The 21,560-nt window shown below is 37.4% G+C and overlaps 2 protein-coding genes across 7 annotated transcripts in view; both read left to right on the plus strand.

Annotated features, from left to right (window-relative positions):
- Window positions 1–144: 144 nt before the first annotated feature.
- Window positions 145–4,110, plus strand: zgc:162171 (Rab32_Rab38 domain-containing protein). The gene is made up of 3 exons (XM_026266973.1): window positions 145–709; window positions 3,202–3,482; window positions 3,588–4,110. Exons 1-3 carry the CDS (start codon window positions 517–519, stop codon window positions 3,786–3,788), a joined length of 675 nt encoding a protein of 224 aa, XP_026122758.1. The 5' UTR covers window positions 145–516; the 3' UTR covers window positions 3,789–4,110.
- Window positions 4,111–9,760: 5,650 nt separating this feature from the next.
- The window catches only part of LOC113105726 (phosphatidylinositol-binding clathrin assembly protein), a 53,374-nt gene continuing 41,574 nt past the window's right edge, over window positions 9,761–21,560 (plus strand). For 2 of the 6 annotated variants that reach the window (XM_026266980.1, XM_026266983.1), the window contains exon 1: window positions 9,763–11,140. In XM_026266980.1, coding sequence (XP_026122765.1) covers window positions 11,011–11,140 — 130 coding nt within the window. In that variant the 5' untranslated portion in view covers window positions 9,763–11,010. Of the gene's footprint in view, window positions 11,141–21,560 lie in introns of all 6 variants that reach the window. The other 4 variants (XM_026266982.1, XM_026266985.1, XM_026266984.1 and 1 more) reach the window with 3 other exon arrangements.

The following is a 21,560-nucleotide window of genomic DNA, read 5'->3' on the forward strand; positions in this document are numbered from 1 at the left end:
CTTAGCTTAAGTAGGCTATACATTTTCTATACGTACAGTACAGAGGCATTTACTTTTCTTGTGCGCCATCTATTTCAAGGTTTACGAGCAGACGAACCAAATAACCAGTATGACGGGAGTTGTAGTTTATTCTCGAAACGAGACTAAACCCTGGACTAAAATCTCCAGTCCTAAAGTTCAGTTGGGCACACTGTGATGGGCTTCTTGAACAGATCAGCAGTATAGGATTTGGCTTGAATGACTCGACAGCGAATCCACAGCGCGATGAAAAGTTGTCGACAGTCAGACAAATGAAGTGCGAAACTTCTCGGCTCTTGAAGAAAACATTTTTTCAAACGCACTATTTGACAGCTGTAAGCGCGCGTCCTCGACTCCAAAAACACGCAGTGAATTTATTTATTTTTATGGTTCACGAAAACCGTTGTGAGAATTCCGTCCAGCACGAATTTAATTTTACATAACACAAAAGCTTTCTTTCTTTTTGGATCAAAGTGTCATGTACTCTAGGCTGCTGACATGCAGCAGGAGAGGTTACTCAAAGTCCTTGTCATTGGAGATTTAGGTGTGGGGAAGACTTCCATCATAAAGCGTTATGTACATCAGGTTTTTTCTCAACATTACCGCGCGACTATCGGTGTTGACTTTGCTCTGAAAGTCCTGAATTGGGATCACCAGACAGTCATTCGACTGCAGTTGTGGGACATCGCAGGTCAGTTGTTTAAGCTATGTTTAGTTCCTTGTCTTTGCCTGCAATGTTAATGATTGTCACTTCTTTATCTAAAAAGTCAACAGGCTTATGTAAATAAATGAGCATATGGGTAGAAAGGAGCCTTCTAGCGATGTGACATGACGTACTGCGTCTTAAACTATTCTACACAACATTTTCTGATTCTTGTATGGCTATTTTATAGTATTATCCATGCCATTTTGGACCTCAAACTCAAACATTAAAAGATCATGCCTATATGATATCTGTCAGCTACCTACATTTATACATAAAAGGCAGCTGTTTCGGTCGTCTTAAATATATCATCAAAAGAGTGCCAAAATCTACAGTAATCCACTTTGACTTTATATTTACTGTTGAAAAAAAAGGTCAGACAAGTTTCAGCCCTTTCTAACCTTCAGTTTCCTAGCACTGATGTTTTTTTATTGAATGTACACAGTGGAAATGCATCACATAACATTATTAATGTTAATCACACACAGTTAGCTATACAGAAAAATGGAAAGAGATTCTAAAAATGTTACTGGAGTAATGCTTTTAACACTTGGCTTGGACAATTCCCTACAGTCCATAACATGCCTTGTTTGAGATTTTCCTGCTCTCAGCTGGTGTATGTGATGCCACAGTGCTATGAATGATTCTCTGTGTTTATACTCAGAATAAACTGAACCAGGGACAGGAATCTGTCTCGTGTTTATATTCACTGGTCTTGTGCTTATATTGGTCTCATGTGAGGGTCCTCAGATCACCTCCTGGTGGAAAACACACAAACACATCAGCTCCAAAACAAAACATTCACACAGTCCATTTAATTCAGAATGCCTGACAGACTGGAAAACTCCGAAATATGTTAACATAATTCTAAAAAATAGAGATAGATTTTTAATTTTTTAAGGGTCATGATTAAAACAATTAATGTTAATTTAACAAAAACTGGAAAGATTTACATAAAGGTTTCTATTAGCATATTTAGTGACAGTATTATGAGTGGCCCCAGTGCTCCTGAGCTTGAATTTAACTCAAGAGTATCTGGAAGATTGCATGACAGTCATCCCTAATTGAACCCAGTAGTTTTATGACCTCACACAGGACCTCACACAAATTCAATTTCAAGGTACTCCACTGTGAACCCTGTAAAAGTCTAATTGGCCTCAGTTAGTCCTTAGTATTTGCCATGATAATGCATTAATACAGGTTAGGTCCATTTAAGATCCTCCATAAAATAACTTTTCTTCATTGTAAAACCTTGCCAATCCGGTCATGTCTTTTTCTATTTGGTGCTATGAAATCAGGATTAAAATGTATGTAACCTTGATGATGCAAGAGTTGGAAACAATGCGGCACTTTAGGTGAAAGCTAGTGCTCTGTGGAAAATGATTGTGGCGTGTTCAAATGGAAATGTACATGTCTGTTGTAACGGCCACCTAATGTTATAATGTTCATGACATGAATGTTGTATGCCTTTAAGATGACACGTTACAGATTTTATAAAAGAGTAGTGTGTTCAAGTTAAAGTACAAATTTAGCCATTCTAAGAATTTTTTTTGTGTGAAAATATTACCAATACCAGTACAAAAATGGAACAAAAATGACTTACACTTAGATGTAGACTGCTGATAAAAACATCATACACCAGTAATCCACACAAGTACAGTCCAAAACTCTGAATGTACATCATCTTTTAATTTCAAAAAATCATCTTGAATAAATCAGAAGAAAAATATGCAAATATCAAGCACCGTATACACCGAAAATAGGGAAAATAGTTCTAAACAATTATCGGTCCATGGATTTGTTGAGAGGACAACGGGGTATGGACTTTATTTACTAGAAGAAGCATTATTATAGATAATAGAAGTGCTGGTTTAAAGTTAAAAGGCCTAAGTTTGGATGTGTTTCTTACAAACATGGAACATGTTTTCCAGTACACAGTACATTAAAGTGACATGATATTCAGCCAAGTATGGTGACCCATAATCAGAATTCATGCTCTGACACACACACACCATGAACACACACCCCCAGAGCAGTGGGCAGCCATTTATGCTGCAGCACCCAGGGTGCAGTTGGGGGTTCGGTGCCTTGCTCTATCACCTCAGGGCACTTCAAACGTGGTATTACCAACGCAAGACTGAAACCCACAATACGGTTAGAAGTCAAACTCTTTAAACTCTAGGCCACAAATTCCCATTAATTAATAGACTGGAGTCTTGTGGATTATTGTGATGTTTTTATCAGCTGTTTGAAGTTTCATTCTGACGGCACCCATTCACTGCAGAAGCTCCATTAGTAAGGAATGGTATGGAATGGAATGCTAATTTTATCCAAATCTATTCATATAAAGAATCAAACTCATCTACATCTCGGATGGCCAGAATGTGAGCAAACTCTGAGCAAACGTTTACTTTCGAGTAATCTATTCCTTTAAATAACATAGAAACTATCTTAAAAAAAAATTCCCCTTTTATTCTCAGGACAAGAGAGGTATGGCAACATGACACGTGTGTACTACAGAGAGGCTGTTGGGGCGCTGGTGGTTTTTGACATGACTCGTGCTTCCACCTTCCAAGCTGTGTTGAAATGGAAAAAAGATCTTGATTCTAAAGTCGCCCTTGGCAATGGGCGTCCCCTACCAGCTGTCCTGCTGGCCAATAAGTGCGACCAACAGAGCCATGGTTTGTGTTCCAAACTGCCCAAACTCGACAATTTCTCCAGGGACCATGGTTTTGTGGGCTGGTACGAGACGTCTGCAAAGGTACTGATTATAGGCTATATATTTTAATATATTACCCTAGCTAGTGACTAGATGCCTTTTTGAAAAGACATTTCTATTCATATGATATTTTCCTATTTTTAACAGGACAACACAAACATCGATGCAGCCATCATGTGTCTTGTAGAAAATATAATGGCCATTGACACGGAGGCTGTTCCTGTGGAATCAGACCCTAGTGTACTGATCCTCCCTGCTTTTGATTATAACCTAAAAGAGCGCAGTGACTCTAGCTGTTCTGTCTGTACAACATTCCAGTCCAGCAGAAAACCCCAAAGTGAATTATAGGGTGAGAAGATGAAAAGAACACTGAACAGAGTGGGAAAGAAAAATATAGAGAGAAAAATAGAGAATGGTCACACCCTTAGTTGGGCCTTCAGATTGAGCTGATGTAAGATGTCGTGGCAAAGACAACACCATGAAGCCTTAACACTTACATGCACTTACATTTTCACATACCAAAAACAACAGTCATCAATAAAACATGCAGTGTTTACACAGAGTTTTCTCTGATAAATACTAAATAAGGCTTTTGTGGTTATACTGCAGCAGAGTAGCTGTGTGTGCACATTTACCTCAATTTTGTGTCTATTAAAGCCTCTGACTTGAACTCTGCCTCCATAAAAATGTGTGCATGCATTTGTGATCGCGTAGGGTGTGCTATTTTAAACAGTCTACAGCAAGCTTAAACACGATACTTGAAGCTCTAAAAACACAGTTAAATATTCTATTATTGCTTATCAACTTAAGCTAAATGCAGATTCCAGATGACAATATCTAATCTAACTATGTTTTTTCTTAAGAGATATACCTGGACCTGACAATTTTTCATACATAATAGCTGATACAAAATCATTTTTGTTTTTCATTTTGTATACAAGGTTTATATCAAGGATCAAGGATGGTGTAAGATCTTGAAATGATAGCGACTTAAATTCAAAGTTAAGCAGTCATGTGCAAGCAAACAAAATGAATTCCATTAGTGTGAATAATCAGCGGTGGATTCACACAGCCAAGTGTTATGTGTGTGCGCCTGCGTACATATGCAAAAAACTGAAAGCATCAGCATCAGACATGTAATTGCACAGAAGTGTCTCGGCTGACACTGAGGAGTCGCGTGCCTAGTGTTTAAATGTGTCTCTGACTGTTTGAGTGTTTTTCATGTCATGACCCATATGCTTACTGTCTGCTCACAGCAGTAATTTTGCACCATGTCTAATTTGTCTGACCTGCAGTGTTTATTCATCAGCACCTTCCATCCTTGCTCCAGTGCCCATAATTTATGGATCCCCATAGCTCTCTTACTAAATAGGTTTCACTTTTTGACATGATCTGAGCAGGTGTTTTGGACTGTGTAACTCTGCATATATCTTGTAACTATAATTTAACATCTCACAATACAGTCATCAAATTTACATTTTTTATTTCTCTCTGCTTGTTGGACTGCTTAAGTGGTCTTTGCCACGTAAGAGTATGCCACTTAGAGCATGTCTAACAGTGACCTTTACTAAGCCTACTTTTTATTCAGCAGACCTGATGATGAATATTTTTATGGCAATGTATACGTCACAGTTTGTTTCAACAAAAAAAGAAATGGCCTTGTGTGTCACTGAACACACTCCCCATTTTTTTCCATCTCCAGTCTTGCTGTATTAGCATGTAAACATTTTGATATATAATAATAAGAAATAATACAGTAATTAAAAGGTATGCAATTATTTTATATATTTTGATTTCTTTTTACATAATATTAAAAAGATTTGAAGTTGTGTCCCCAGATTATTCTGCTTTCATCTTAATTCCCTTTAAGGGGATGCTACTTTCTGTAAATAATAATTTAAGAAATGTTTTAGGCTTGTCAGAAGGAGGCAGTTTTAAATATTCATCATATTCCATTTTATACAACAAATAATCTGGTTATAATAACAGAGCTAGTTATTATAAATTACAATGCACAAACACAATCTTCGAGTGACTGATTTAATGATGGAAATTGCTCCATTTCATACAGTGCCTTTTTTGACATTAGTCGCTTCAGAAGAACCCTCAGAAAACCGTAAACTTGCGGGAACATTATACAAATTCTATGCAATGCACAACTGAGGCGTGATTTCATAGCGTTATGTGCAAATGAAGACTTAAGATGCTTTAAGACTTTGAGAGGTACTTGCACGTTATCATTTGGAACAGTATGGGGTGAGCTGCAAGGGCTAATGATCGAGAGACCATTATTTCACGCCTATAGGAGTACTGTGTTACATGTATTGTATTGGGGGAACGTGAATAGGCAAGCGATGAGGATGTTGCTCCTTCGACGGTCCAGCAGAAGGATGTGATAGTGTCGCGGCGCGTCGTCGTTACGGAAAGATCAAAGGGAATTCCGTAAAAGTGTGTTGGACAGCAATCTGTTTACAGCTTTCGTGATTATCGAAAGGTTAACGACCGTCGGGACAAAATCATCTTTAAAAAACCGCGAAGAGAGGCGGTGCAAGATGTTTTCCTGAAATCAAGTTTGAGCAGATATTTTGGTAAGTAGCACTTTTAAGAAAAACGTAATGTCAGAAAGGGTTCGTCAAAAGTAAATTGCAATTTGAAAAAAATAAAAAACAAATAGATTTAAATTGATGTTTTGCTGTGTTCCCAAAGATGATACAGCCCTGCGGGAAAGTCTCCATAATGTTGTGGAAGGATACAGAATTGCTGCTTCTGTTTATTTTTCCATTGATTTCAGGTACAGCATTGGATCCTCTTACTTATAAAATATTATTCATATGGTGTGTTTATTACTGCCTTTTATTAGACAGTCAGCTGTCTTGCTCTCTATTAATTAACATTTAATTAATAATTAGTGATATCTTGAAAGTATCTTTTTTTTGTTCATTAACTTTGTATCTTTAATATTTCATAGAAGTGTTAATCAATAAGGAGTTTCAGTAGATTTTAGGGTGGCTTGACAATTAAAAAGACCAAACATTCAAATGAAAACAAAATGTATTTCTCCATTATTACTTACACTAACACTAATACACAGTACACAATACATGCATGTTATATATGTATAAAAGAAGATGGCCCTATTCTTTTAAAATATATTAATGAGATACTTTATTGTGGCTGGTGGATATATTTGGAAAATATACACAGAATAATAAATGTGCATTATAAAATAAAGTACACAAACTGACAGGTAAAGGTTATTTTGCAGCAGAAGGAAAGATATTGCACACGTGATGCTATAATTTGTCTGATAAATAAAGTGCTAAATAAAACTAACATCTCATCTCTTCTCAATTCCCAGCCCAGAACTCTGAACTACCTGCAGTGATGGACAGTGACATTCTGACCGAATTTGCTTACCAACCTGGGCCATCGTACCTGAGTCTGATCCTGCTGGCTCTGACCGTGGGACTGTCCGGCAGCGTTTACCTCTGTGTGCTGCGGTACATTTGCACCGGCTGCTGCCAGCCTGTAGTTGTTGGACCTGAAGATGAGAGCATGTCAGGAGTGGTGTGATAGCAGCTTTGGTTTGATTCATGACTGTGAGATTGGTATGTGTGTTGAAGCACTTATGCTGGTCTTCTTGAGTGGTGAAATAGACATCAGTGTTCAGACGTTCACAAGGCTTTGCCATATTTAAGTAATATGGTTGAAAACAGTGAAAATCTGGTCAACCATTCCTGTTAATTTCGACATAAAATTGCAACTTATCAATCAGAGATCACTGAAAATCTCTGATTAAAATGTTATTGTTTTATTTTAGTTGAACAGCGTGCAGATTCTTGTTGCAGTTTTCCATTTCGGTTGTGCACCTGTTGAAGATGTTTTGGATTTGCATATTTCCTCTCTTTACACATTGGTTTAGGAATGTCCCTATGTTTTTATTTTCCATGTTCCTGATGAAATACTTAAATATAAATTACACTTTTTTTCATTCATGTAACAGAGCTGAAGGGTCATCTAAAGGACATCTGAATGTTTAAAATGTAGGATAGAAATTGTATAATAAATTGCTTATCGCTTGTTGCGCATTAGAGATAAAAGCAACTGCTAAATGAATACTTGGAAATGTGAAATTCACAGCTCTAAAGCCTGACTCTATGTTGGTAGTAAAGATCTAGGGAGACAAGCATTTAACTATAAGGATGACACAAGTGTTGACCGAATGAAAGGGAGAAGTAAACCATTTTAACAGGTTTTGGATGGTCTGTCAGTCAAGAGAAATTGCTCACAAATCCTCTGTAGTAGAACACACTGTACTTTAAATGAAGGCTATTAAGAGCTTTTGTAAAAACAAGGTAAAACAATTATGAAGCCATATGAAACCAAATTTTCAAATTTTTGGGGGCCATAGATTTTAGTTATTTTTTTATTATCTAATGATCCAGAATGTGTTTTTATAATGAAGTCATCCAGTGCAACTTTTCATTACATGTATAAGCCCAATTTGAACCATATTGTATTATTTTTATGTCAACATCTCTTGTTTAATTAAGTAGGATGCTCCCTGAGCAAGTGATGAGTCAGTTGCGGAAACTGTTGCCAAGGGCTACTGCTGGATCTAGTTGCCATGGAAATAGTTGCATCTGTTTTCCTCTAGATGGGGCTGTCACATCATCTGATCAGGTCAAATAACTGCAAGCCGCATTCAAAATATCTGCTACTTTAGATGTTATAGACATGCTTTTGTAGATCAGTTTAATGTTTTGTGTTTTCTAGTGTCAAACATTAATATTCATTGCAAATGCATTGTCTTTGTGTATATGAATATCACACCATGGATATGTTTTTAGTAATTTGATAGTAATTTTGACATTGATGAAGAAAAAACAGGTTTACTTACACAAATGTTGTCTTTGTTAATCATAAGCTCAGAGCTCACTGACATATATTTAGAGTGTTATCAGTTTTTAAGCAGACTATATATAGCCATAAGTTCAAATATTTACAGATAACATTTCTAGAATGAGACATGTTTTCATGTTCCTCCCAAATAAAGTCAATGCTTGACACCATTGTGGTTTTGCTCTTTAAACCACTTCCTCATACAAAGAGGTGTGTTTAAATGTTGCACTTCCCCTCTGAAACATTTTCTTTTGCTTACCTCATGTTTGACGCACTGGGTTTTAATTCTTTAGAGAAAGTCAGGTATTTATTTATTTTTTTAATTCAGGGTATTTTAACACTTCAATAATTTACTTGTTCACTGTTATCCACTACATTTGGCAGGCCTATGTATACATCTAATATAGACATAAAAATTGGAAGCAAAATGTGTAAAATGTTTGTCTGTAATTTGATGGCATTTGTGGAATATGTTGTGTTATTTTAATATACCTAACCCCGGTTTCACAGACCAGGTTTAAGCCTAGTCCTAGACTAAAATGTAAGTCTGAGCTGTTTTAAATGAAAGAAACTTGCAAAGACTGGTCTTAAATAATATCAGTGCCTATATTTTGTCTCAAGATGCACGTGTTTTATTTCTCCTATAAGGCACGTTAATAAAAAATACTAAGATGTCCTAAATGTAGTATGGCCTAATCCTGGTTTATATGAAACCAGGCTTTAGTGTCTTTTAATCACATTTTTTAAAATTAGTGTTTAATTTACAGATCACATGGTATTTGGGGCATCTTCGCACTTCTGTAATTGGGAATTAAACAAAGAAAACGACTCAGTACATCCTTGTGGACACTGATAGTTTCTGATCTTCATTTCCCTTCATGCTTCAGGTGTCATAACGCGGTGAAAAGCACAAGTCAGCCAGTCATTCACATGTGAATAGACAAGGGCAAGGACACCTGAAAGCTTTGTTGTGTTCTGAAACGGGTGGATGTCGTTTTCAGAGAGACATGCGGACATATAGGCTAGTCACATAAAAATAGGTTGAGTGACTGAGTCAAGGAATTTCTGTGACACATTCCGAACATATTTATACCTCAGAAGATAAGAATGTGAAAATCAAACATCAAATTCTTGAAAAGGAGGCTCGTGAGATTATGTTGACTAACAATTCCAAACAAACAAACAAGTTTAAAAAATAAAATAAAACGGATACGTTACATTTATTCAAAATGTAGAGCATTTTATGAAATCATCGGGGGCATTTATGCAAATTATTTATGGATCATCTGTCAAAAAAAAGAAGAAGAAAAAAAGAATCACAACAAGAGTCCAAGTGAAGCGCGGCAATGCTGTTTCCCACGAGCTCGTGAACGCCGACCAATCAGACTGCAGCTTTTCGTTCACCTGATCACAGCGAAGCCATTTTGTCCTGAACGGCTCCGCCAGCGCATTCTTTAGCAAACCGGAATAACGTAGAGCTGACAGTTCAAACCACAGCTACAGACGCGGCGTCAGACGGGGGGTTTACAGCTACACCACCCCTCGTTCAGTCCCGAGCTACTCGACGTCTCTCGGTCTAACCACAGGCGGAACCGTGTCGTTATCGCGGACTAAAAGGAGACTTTCAGCGGGACGGAAAGGAAGAGAACCAGGCATCCGGTTAGACGCGCTGGCTCACCGGGCTGGAGTCCAACTTGAGCCGGACACTTTCAGCTGTACTCGTCGGGATGCATGCTGGACTTGTTCTTAACAATATTTACTCCTCTTTTTGAATATTATGTGTTATCTAGGAATCGATTAGGCTCGCGCGGGATTGTTTTTGTTAGTAACGTTCGTTAGTTGTCTAATATAAGAGAAGCTTGGAGAGCTAACGTTAGTTCAGACGTGATTTATCTACTCAGCTGGCTGGGCAGATAGTTTAGGTTGTCGATCAGATAAATCGCCTAAATAGATTGCTTACATAATACCTTTGTTTTGTTACCGGTATAGTTACATTTTTAAGTTAATCCAGCTTTCTTACCGCCTCTTTGCCCAAGTCTTTCATAGGGTTTGGTTTGTGTGTCTATGCATATTTCTCGCAAGCAAACCTGTTCAGAGTTCTTGACTGGTTAGGGCTTGCTGCCAGAATAATAGTAGGTTTATAAAGACAGGAAAAACCACAGAACAGATTTGCCTATCTAATCTCAAGATAGTCTGTGGGTTCTTCTCATATCCAGTTTGTTTTCTTTTAAAAGGTCTGTATTGGTGAGGCTCAAGCTGGCTGGCAGGTGATATTTTCTGCCTGAATCCTCTGAGCTGGCCTGACTGATAGCTATGACATTTTCCAACAGTTGTTTTGTATCTTCAGACTTCAATATTTCCAGTTTCTGCTCTTGGTGCCAACGTTGTATTAGTAATATTAGCTAACAAAAGCTCAGTTTGCCCCTCCAAAGTAGTTACGGCATATCTAGTTGTGACATTTTTACTAGTTAGGTCAAGTTTTCCTTCCTTTTTTTGCTACTAGTGTGTGAATTAGTGCCAGCTGACTTGGTGGCTGGTTAGAAACGTATCAAACTCAACAGTTTGTATCGCGTTAGTGTATTTTTGTAAAACGTGGAAAGATATACCTTTTCAGTGAGACCAGGTCAAGTTTAGCGGTAATTTTTCGTATCTCAGAGTTGAAATAAAAATGTCAGGACAGTCCATCACCGATCGCATCGCAGCGGCCCAGCACAGCATGACTGGATCAGCCATCAGCAAAGCCGTCTGCAAGGCCACAACGCATGAAGTCAGTGGACCCAAAAAGAAACATCTCGATTGTGAGTATGCCAAATAATTTTTTTCTTTTTTTTTTCACACGGTCTCTCCGTAGGTATTCCATCCAGAGCACTTTTTTTTAAAAGCTCAAAGACTAACTGCATCCCTGGCATGCAGTTCTACTAGCCTTGCACATCCTCAGCTGTCTGGACACTGGTGATGAATTGGAACGTGCTCGTGATGGGAATGCTGATCTGTCTTTGGACGCGGTCAGTTCGAAGGAGCTGATGGCACTTTAACGTGTGCAGTATACAGTCATTCACTAGATTTGTGGCCCATTTGATATTTTTCTATAATGCTGTTTGTGTTAATTCAGCAGTGTTGTAGAGGGTATGTCACTGTGCAATCAACCTCAATATATTAATATCTGCTTCATAATAAGCGGCTGCTCCGACTTGAATCAGAGAACGCAGCTGTCAGGATTTTTGATGCATCGTGTTGAATTCATGCGTTGTGTGTAATGTCTTCACGTCTTGTGTGATCCCTCCTTAACAGTCATCGCCGAGACTGTGTAAGAGCAGTGAAGGTCAATACAAGCGTGTGTGCAGTGAAGCATTGAGTCATTGATTCTTTTGACAAAAGCAGAGTTAATGCAGAATGCAGCATGTCAGTTTCATCATCGCATAGGCAGTGTTACAGCATAGAGGAAAAGATTTTGAAAAAGTATTTGCACGACTTGTGTCTGATACTGAACATAGAGAAATGCATCTAGGTGTAAAATGCTCTTCATCAAGGGATTTGTTATTAGACCTTTAAAGGTGCAATAGGAGATCTTGGAAAATGCCAACATTAGCCTGATAAGCACCTGAATGCGAACGTCCCACCCTCCCTGCAATCGACATCCATAACCACGCCCCCTGAACGCATTTATGCTCACAGACCAGAATACCAGAGACAACATAGGCTACATCAGCGGTTTACATTTCCAGTCCATGTTCTGAAGTGAAGTAAATCCCTGCTCCGGGAGTAGGGAGTAATGAACATGGTGTAGGGATCATTTCAATTGGAACGCAGTTCATTCACGTAGCTAGAGTTGGTCATCTGAATCGGGTGTGTTAACTAAGTGAGACGTGTAAAATATTTGCGCAAGCACTGGAATTGGGAACCACTGGGCTACATCATGTGTCATTAACCAGCGAGGAAACTTTAAAAGTACTACAATTAGGGCTGGGATAAACTATTATTTTTTAAACAATTAATCTAGCGATTATTTTTTCGATGCATCGATTAATCTAACGATTAATTTTTTCAAACCGATTCGATTTTGATTATCTCCCCATTAATTGACTACTACCAATTTATACATGTTGATTTACATATCTGAATGAAAAAAAACATGAATTCCTTAACATTGCAATATATGTTTATTGCTCTTAAAATTACAATATAAAAGACTGACTAAGAATGCATTACTTTGCACTTGTATAGAGATAGCATTCAATAAAACTTTGAAGCCTTGAAAACACATAGCTTACTGTAACAAGCTTACTGAACACATAGGGCCTAACTTACTGAAAAAAAGTTCTTCTTTCAGATGAAAATAACAACAATTTGATGTCTGGCATTCAATAAAAAGGTCACCCAAAATACTTGTTTAGAGCAATTGAAAAAATACAGTAACCAATGTAAACTTGAGGGCTTTAAGCTAATACAGAGAGTGCTTTTCCAAAAAAATAAATAAATTAAAATTAACAGTGGGAGCCAGCAGCCTGTCATGGAGAAAAAAAAAAATCTCTGAATGCTCCACGTGAAACTTTGGCGTTACGCCCTTTTTCTGTCCTTTTTTTTTGTGTCTAATGATTTTGGTTAATATGAGAGAGAGAGAGAGAGCGCTCGTGTAGTTTGAAAACTGTGAGTGCGCGAGCGCGTGTGAAACTTGGGTGTTTCGCCCTTTTTATATCGTGTTTAATTATTTTGATTAATATGCACAAGAGAGCAAGAAGCGCTCCTGTTGTCTCTCGTACGCGCCCTGTCAGGCACGGCGATCAAATAAGGCTTTGACAGCCGCCAAATAAAAAGATCAATGCAGAAAAGCCCCTGGACTGGTTATATAACGTTGGACAGAATGTTGATCCAGCCATCGCGTATATTCAGCGCACATAAGGTAAATGTTTTGCAAACTTTTTAAAGAAATAAAAACAGGTCAACGAATCAATGCGCATATTTTGCGTCGACGTATTTTTTGCGTCGACGTCATCGATGACCTCGACGCGTTGTCCCAGCCCTAACTACAATACCAGGAAGGAAGCCCGGGTTGTTGATGTTTGTCTGCCATTCTAGCTCTTACTGCACAGCGTGCGTGAATGCGCTAATAACGTATTCTGTCTCTGCGTGAGCAGGGTGCACAGAGGTATGCAGATACATACATTTACAGGCAGGTAGGAAAGCTATTTAAAATGCTCTGACCGAGTGTTTTATTTGGATGGACATTTCTTGGTCCTACGCCTTCCACAGAATATATAAATACAGATAAATAAATTTAAACCACTTAACTTAATGATTGCTATCAGGATGTGAGGAGACTTTCAACCAGTAAAACAAAAAAAAAATTCTGAAGACAATCACCTATTGCAACTGTAACTGCAGGAGTCTGGCTGCTTTGGCACCTGTCATGCTGTAAAACCCCTGACTTGCTTGGAAATGATAAAGGCTGTTTGGGTTGTTGTGTGTTTGTGTGTCTGATTCATCAATGTTTGCAGAACACAGCTTCATGTTTAGTCTGGATTTGTTTCCTGTGTCAGCCGCCTGTTATGTGGACAAGCAGCAGAATGTTCCGATTATCCAGCTCCAGTGCTTCTGGTTTAATCTTACAAACACTGCATAATACTATATTTTTTATAACTTTAACACAGCACAGTATTATTGAAGGTCAATTGTTGCTAACTTCCTCTTTTTTGTTAAAGCAGAAAAGTATTATTATCCAGAAGCATTACTTGCTTAAACCAGTTTTCAGAATTGGGAAGTTTCACAAGCCTGACTTGACGTACGTTGTTTTGATTTCGTGTTATAAAGACAACATGCAGTACGTCATAATTATGTATTATGGATGCATTGGTAGCATATTGGTTATTGGCTGAAATATGATTTTTTATTTTTTTAATGCTCACTTAAATTGGAATTATCAGTTTTTAATATTTAGATTACTTTTGGCATTGTAATATTCAGTTAAAGTTAAATGTAACATTCAGAGAACCTCAATAAATATAGATATATTTTTAAAGCTATATAATTATGGTGTTAATGTATTGCTCAAATTAATTTATTGCATGACACGTTTTTTTATTTAGAGAAAATGGTATGCAGTTATTTATCAGTTATTTGCAATAACTTTAATGGCTTATGTGTATCAGCCAGATTTGTAATATGTGCATCCCTGTTATTTATTGTAGTTTAGAATAAGCCCTGTGTTTTTCCGTTGCTTTATCATTTTGGCTAAAGCAATCTGTCAGACTGGAAATGTAGATAGCTGACAAAGAAGTTATGGCATTTTTTTTTCTCTTTTTGAAGGTTCTATCTTTTATTTAGTTTTGTCCAGTTTGCATTCACTTTCCTGTTCTGTGCAAACAGCAGTGAGATTTTTACTGAGTCAACAAACAGATTTTGCACCCTGACCTCTTCGGAAGCAGTGAGTGGGACACTTGAGCCTTATTGTTCTGAACTGAAATCTGTGCTCAGTCTTGCATTCTAACAAATAAACTAAATGAGGAACTGTTTCCAGCTTTTTACAGCCATTTACAGGTCCTCTTGATCACTTTGTAACAGAAAAATGATAAAGGCTGTCTGTAATCAACAGATTATTTCTTTTTATGTACATTTGGGGTGTCAGGTTGCACTAGATTTTATCAGTTCCCTGGGAAACTGATTTGGTAAAGACTGCAAGGTTTGTGGCATTATAATTTTGAAACCATTTGAAACCATTATTAGTAAGCAAAATTTTCTCAAGTTGAGCTAGAAATGTATTTTGGAGTTGCATGCTTCTTAAATACGGAATAAAAACAAACCATATTAATTTCACTTTATGGTTGTTTAGCTCCTTTCTGCCTGATTGGTTTAAAGCTGTGCTGTTGCAGTCAAGCAAAGTTTTGCCTCTTTGTGGCCATCTCTGTTTAAAAAGCTGCAACTGTAACTGCTTCCTTGTGTGGATTGTGCTCCAGCGCGGCTCCAATGAGGATGAATCTAATATTTTGAGGAGTATGTGTGGCAGGAGTCAGTCACTGCACCTGTGTGGATATTTGCTGTACTTCGCGATCACAGATTCTAGCCTACGTCTTGGAATATATGACACAAATAAGAATTTTCACCAGAAATTGTCATCTTAACAAGTAACAAGTCTGCCATGTTTGTTTTGACCAACTGAAGAAAAAACATTACAATAGTTTGTGCTGACATTACCAATGGTGATTTGATTTACATGAACTCATATCACATCAAACCATGCAAATTATTATTATTTTTATACTTTTCTCAAATTATTAATGCTAAAAACATCAGCATTGCGTGCCTACGAGTATAGTGTGTATAAGCGTGTAGATTTAAATTTCTGTAAAGTCTAATTATTATTATTATTATTATTATTATAGCTCAAGTGGTAGAGCGTTGCGTTAGCAAGCAGGCAAGCGCAAGGTTGGGGGTTCGATTCCCCGGGAAACACATGATAGGTAAAAATTGATAGCCTGAATGCACTGTAAGTCGCTTTGGAAAAAAAATTTCATAAAATTTTTTTAATGTAATTATCATATTAAGAACTTCTTTTAACCCAATAAGCAAACTTTGCTCCCTTCAAACTGGTTGTCTTTAAAATACAAATCTTGTGTAATCCCTGGCTATCTGTAATCCGAAGCACATTTAAAACTGGAATATAATTAAATTTAATGCATATGTGTTTCATAAACACACAATCCTTTCTGGATAACAATCCACCTTCAAAATGATACGTTTAATTATTCTAGCTGCTGTGAGAAAAGGCTATAAACGATCTGCCACCTGCAGGATCCTCGCATGCGATTGCCTAGAAACTGGGACAACTTCTTTATGTTTACAGACGTGACGTAATGTCGAGGCAGCATACTCGAATTTCCTGTGAAAACCTACCCGTATCACTCAAATTAGAAAACATTATAAGATAACCGTTGTCAATCGGGCTAAAGTAAGGCGATAGTTTTGAACATGGGCTGGTTAACTTGCTCAAATATTGATTCCGGATAATTTTTAACCAAAGAAAGTTACGGATTGCAGCTTTATGTTTGAGAAAAAATAAGCAGTTTCCAAATAGCGGAGTAGTTTTAGAATGTTCTTAGAAATATATATTTTAGAACTTTTAGATCTTGTTATTTGGCAGTTGCATTGGATCTTGTGTTATTTTTTGCCTTGTCACGAGTGTTGCATTCTTATGACGCACAGGTTAAAAATGTCAGGTGTCAGATATAAACAGATAAATATAAACAGCCCCCAACTTGTTTAGGAGAAGCCGAAGGAGCTGCCTGATTATTGTATGGGACTTTTTGAAGTCTTTCAGTAAACCCACCAGACTGATTGCATTCAAATGTATAGTTTAGCACATGCTTAAACCAAGCTTTACAGCCCTAATCAATAATCGTGAGACTATTCAACTAGCAGCAATCTTAGTCTGGATTGTGTTAGGGTTAAAGGTGAAGTGCTGCTGATTTTGAACCAGACAGCTGAAATAATGCTGCGCAGCAAAGACAAAACAGCCATTCTCAAGCATGTCTGGGGAAATACCACCCAGCCATTCAGAATACAGATTACCCTTCAGGATGCTTGGTCCACTGTTTACAGCCATCTGCTTCACAAGAGCAATCTACTCCACAGATAAGTAGCTTTTACTTATGAACTCATTGTAATTTTGTGGATGATGGATGTAGTATTGCTTGAGAAGCAAGTAAGGAGAAATAGACTCAGGAGCTGAGGTACTTAAACTGATAAAAGAGGATGCCTTTGAAGTACAGTATTCGGTAATGGAGTTTTTTTTAGGAAGGAGAAGCAGTTGATCAATGTTTGCTAAGCATCATTCAGTGTGAGGACACAACTGCACCACTATAAGAGAGCTTATACCTGCTGCATGACACATTGCTTCTGTGCCTCTCACACTTCTAGTGCTGATGTGGCCTATTTATAGTTGCTGAGGGCCGTTGGCTCGGTTTGATAGCTTGTTTTGTACCTTATAAGAGCACCTTGGCTCTTATTCCGACATCTCTGCAAAACATGGGACTTTATTTATGACGCATCTCAGAGGAGAGAATTCTCAGAGCTCTTTTTTTGTTGTTGTCATGGCTATATGTCTAAAACTACATATTATCAAATTCAGAAACATAACTATAACATTTTATTGCACAAAACTATCATTGACCTCACAAAAACAGACTGACCCAAATAGTACGTTTGAAGTCTGAGAAGAATAATTATTAAAATTAGGATTTAGACACCAAATTAAATAAAAATGATTAAACTTTCCATAAGCTAGACAAATTGTCTTTTTTAAATTCATACCAACATTAATGCATCAGCAGTCATGCAGTTTTTCTGGTTTTCATTGCCTTAACATTTTCTCTGACTGTGTGAGAAATAAAGTGTGTACTGATATGATTGTGTGGCTTTCTGTTTTGCTTTTTATTAAAGACTAGAGCTTTACATAATTTTTCAAACTGTATTTCCAAGTTGCTAATTAGCTGTAAATCTGTGCTGGTGAAAAAGAGAGCGAGAGGGAAAAATATGGGAATGACGTGAGGAGTGGCTGCGGTATTCCACAGAACTGTTACTGAACTCACTGTCCAGGAATCCCTTATAGACCAGTTTACAAAAATGACACCGTCATCACATTTATGTTCTTATAGCACTGCTCAAAGACTAACCTCGTCTCACCATATTTCCGCTTGATTGTTACAGGACCATCCACCAAACTGACCCCAGATAAGCATAATTTACAATCACAGCAACAAAGGCCATCAACACACAGCTGGGAAGGAAATGGAGGCAGGGATACAGACATAGCAAACAATCTCTCAAAAAAGAACCCAGCTATTTTTAATAGAGGTCCCAGGTTCCCCAGACAGTGTGAGCACAGACGTTTATTTGGAGAATAATTCTCCTTCAAGCTAGCTGAAGCGGTTAGCCGATAAAAGACTGTGCGCTCATTAAATTCAAAACAGTTTGCTGTTCTTATCTGCAGGTTATTGAGGTTAGCATTTGTTTTTGAGCAGAGAGAAAAATCTCAACAGGTCTGGATGCCCTCTAATCTGAGTGATCAGCTTTTCCACAAAGGAAACCGCTATCCTTTTGATATTGTCTTTCATTGATGTAATAAACCTTTTTGTGCTCTTCCATTTGAGTTCCCTCTTGTCAGTAAACGTGGCTAAACACCACACAACAAAAATTGCCTAGTGGTTACATTGTTCCCTAATTACTATCCTGAAATCTGTTTTGTGGTCCCTTCAGATTCAGAATTTGAATCTTAGGACAGTTTTTGCTTTTAAAACAATGACAATAAATCTGGGGTGATGGATGCTCAAATGCTCATTACTGTTATGGGAATCAGCTTGTCAGTACAAATATTGACGTCTGGATCAGGATACATTAATATTTTAATTTTGTGTTGTTGTGAACTGAAATTGCAATCATTTAGTAACTAGCTTCTCATTCAGCTTCTTTGGACTTCACTACTTGGCCCAAGACGTACTGAATTGCTACTTCATCGTAGAGCAATAAAACTAGTGAGTTTGTACACAGTGATGTATACTATAGTTCCAGCATGTTTATTGTAGCACAAAAACCCTTAAGTTTTAAAGTAAAAAAAAAAAAAAAAAAGTAACATTTTGGTGATTACGTAGGTATGAATTTAAACACATTAGCATATCGTGACATCACTGACTGAGTCTTCAACCGGTGTCATCGGTGCAGCCTATATAGACCACAAACAAATTGAAATCTTTGTCAAAAACATGTTTATTGAATGAATTTCAGGTGCATTCATTTGAAGAAAAAAAATGAGGTACTGTTGTAAGCCTAGATGATGCCACAGGTTTTTATTTAAAAGAAAGAACGTCGCCTTCGTTTGTATGTAGGCCTAGGCAATTTATACATTTACAATACTTACTAAAATATAATTAATATTATTTTATTGCTTTTCTATTAGTTGTTTGAGTAAAAAAAAAAAATTGGTCTGTCATAACGCAAATTTACAACCGGGCAAGTCGTTCGGACTAAAAGCAAAAAAATAAAATTTGAGTCGGTCCTAAATTGACAGGGTCGTTCTGGAAACGGCAAACAAGAATATTTTTAAGGATGGCCTCAGCAGACTTGCACTGACTGCTGGTCAGTCTGTTTTGCCAAAAACACTTATTGAACTAAAAATATAGATTTTTAACTTAGACTTTTGTGCAATAAACCATTGCTATACTCTGAAATGTCAGTTCCCAGTCCACATTTAGTGCATTATGGGCCAGTTCTCCTAAAGTAGGGGGTCATGCAGGACTGACCTGGAGTCAGTGATTAGTACGGTTGGAACAGGTAATTAGCATGGCAGCTGTGACTGTTCAGAGGTGAGCACCAGCTATGGTCTTCTGGCTGACAGCTGGACAGACTGTCAGGCCACCTGGTCAATTTACTTCCTCATACACACACACTCACACACACACACACAAGAAAGGCTTCCTGCCAAACTTCCTGTTCCTCATCAAGGCTCAATTCTGATTAATTTGTAAGCCCGGGCACTGCAGAGAATAATCATGCTTTGAATCAAAAGCACTTTAATTTTGTAATTTTGCTCATTTTTCATTCTTGCAAAGAGCTGTTTTTAAATCAAAACCAGTCTCTTCCGGCCAATTATGGGTACGTGTGCATTGCAAATCCAAAAAGGATTTTTTAGCCTCTGTCATTTCCAACTGGTGGCAGGCTCAGCCCTGTATGGATGTTTTCAAAGGGTTTCATTGTCTGTCAGTCTAACAAGAAGACTTTGACACAGACTGAGTGAAGATGGGTGACCTCCTCGCTCATAGCCTCTTCATTTGCTGCACTGCAGTGACATCACTGGGCCACGATTTTCTTCCACCTATTCTCTTGGATTCGATTCTTGCCGCTGCACCTCATTTCGTGCACCGATGCACACATCTTAGCATGGAGCCGTGCAGGTGTGTGTGTTTGTAAGGGATAACGTGGAAGTGTTATTGTCTGTTTTAGTGAAAGACTGTCAGAAAGTCTATTTAAAGTCTGTGGTGTGAAGCGCTACCTTTTCTCAGTTACTCTGGGAATCCACTTTTATGATTACAGTATGTGACGCACAGAAGCCTTGCAAATTGGAGATTAATATCAATGTTGTGTAATGATTTAATTTGATTGCAATTGAAACTAGAAAGACCAAATCTGCGTTTTTAGTTTCTCTCAAGCAGTTTGCTTTGGTTTTGTCAAGTACGGCATCTCAAAAGCTGTTTCCTTTCATGTTGAACATTTTAATAATAATAATAATAAATAATAATAATAATAATATTTCCTTACAATTATATAGCGCTTTTCTAGGCACTCAAAGCGCTTTACATAGTCAGGGGGTATCTCCTCATCCACCACCAGTGGACACGTCACACGACTTGTTGAATAAATGTTTTCTTCACATACAAAAAGTGTTCTCGTCACTTCATAACATTACGGTTGAATCACTGATGGCAGATAGACTATTCTGATGATGTTTTTCATACTTTTCTGGACATTGGCAGTGTAATTTACTTGGCAGTTAATGGGACAGTCACAAGCCTCCCAGTTTTAATCCAACATATCTTAAATTGTGTTCCGAAGACAAACTAAGCTTTTACGGGTTTTGAACAACATGAGGGTAAGTGATAATTACAATATTTTCATTTTGGGTTGGAGTATCAGTTTAAGAAATAAACAGTACAGTCAAAGGGTTAATTGTAAACAAATAATATCAGAACTACTCCTCTACCTTTGAAGCTGGGGCCTGTACCAAGAAGCTAGATTAGCTGACTAGCCAGGTAAGTTTCAGGTTAGTTTGCACCAATCCTGTGTTTTAGGTACCAAGTAAGTGGTTTGGCTTTTAGCGACATTCATTACCATAGTAACTAGGGCTGGGATAAACTATTATTTTTTAAACTATTTATCTAGCAATTATTTTTTCGATGCATCGATAAATCTAACGATTAATTTTTTCAGACCGATTCGATTTCGATTATCTCCCCATTCATTGACTACTAACAATTTATACATGTTGATTTACATATCTGAATGAAAAAAACATGAATTCCGTAATATTGCAATATTTGTTTATTGCTCTTTAAAATTACAAAATAAAAGACTGACTAAGAATGCATTACTTTGCACTTGTATAGAGATAGCATTCAATAAAACCTTGAAGCCTTGAAAACACATAGCTTACTGTAACAAGCTTACTGAACACAT

Source organism: Carassius auratus, chromosome 7 (genome assembly GCF_003368295.1).
Source record: "Carassius auratus strain Wakin chromosome 7, ASM336829v1, whole genome shotgun sequence".
Taxonomy (NCBI): domain Eukaryota; kingdom Metazoa; phylum Chordata; class Actinopteri; order Cypriniformes; family Cyprinidae; genus Carassius; species Carassius auratus.

Coding starts and splice junctions, on each gene's coding strand:
- zgc:162171 (XM_026266973.1), top strand. CDS start 517: ATGCAGCAGGAGAGGTTACTCAAAGTCCTTGTCATTGGAGATTTAGGT. Junction 710..3,201: donor GCAGTTGTGGGACATCGCAG/GTCAGTTGTTTA, acceptor TTTTATTCTCAG/GACAAGAGAGGTATGGCAAC. Junction 3,483..3,587: donor GGTACGAGACGTCTGCAAAG/GTACTGATTATA, acceptor TATTTTTAACAG/GACAACACAAACATCGATGC.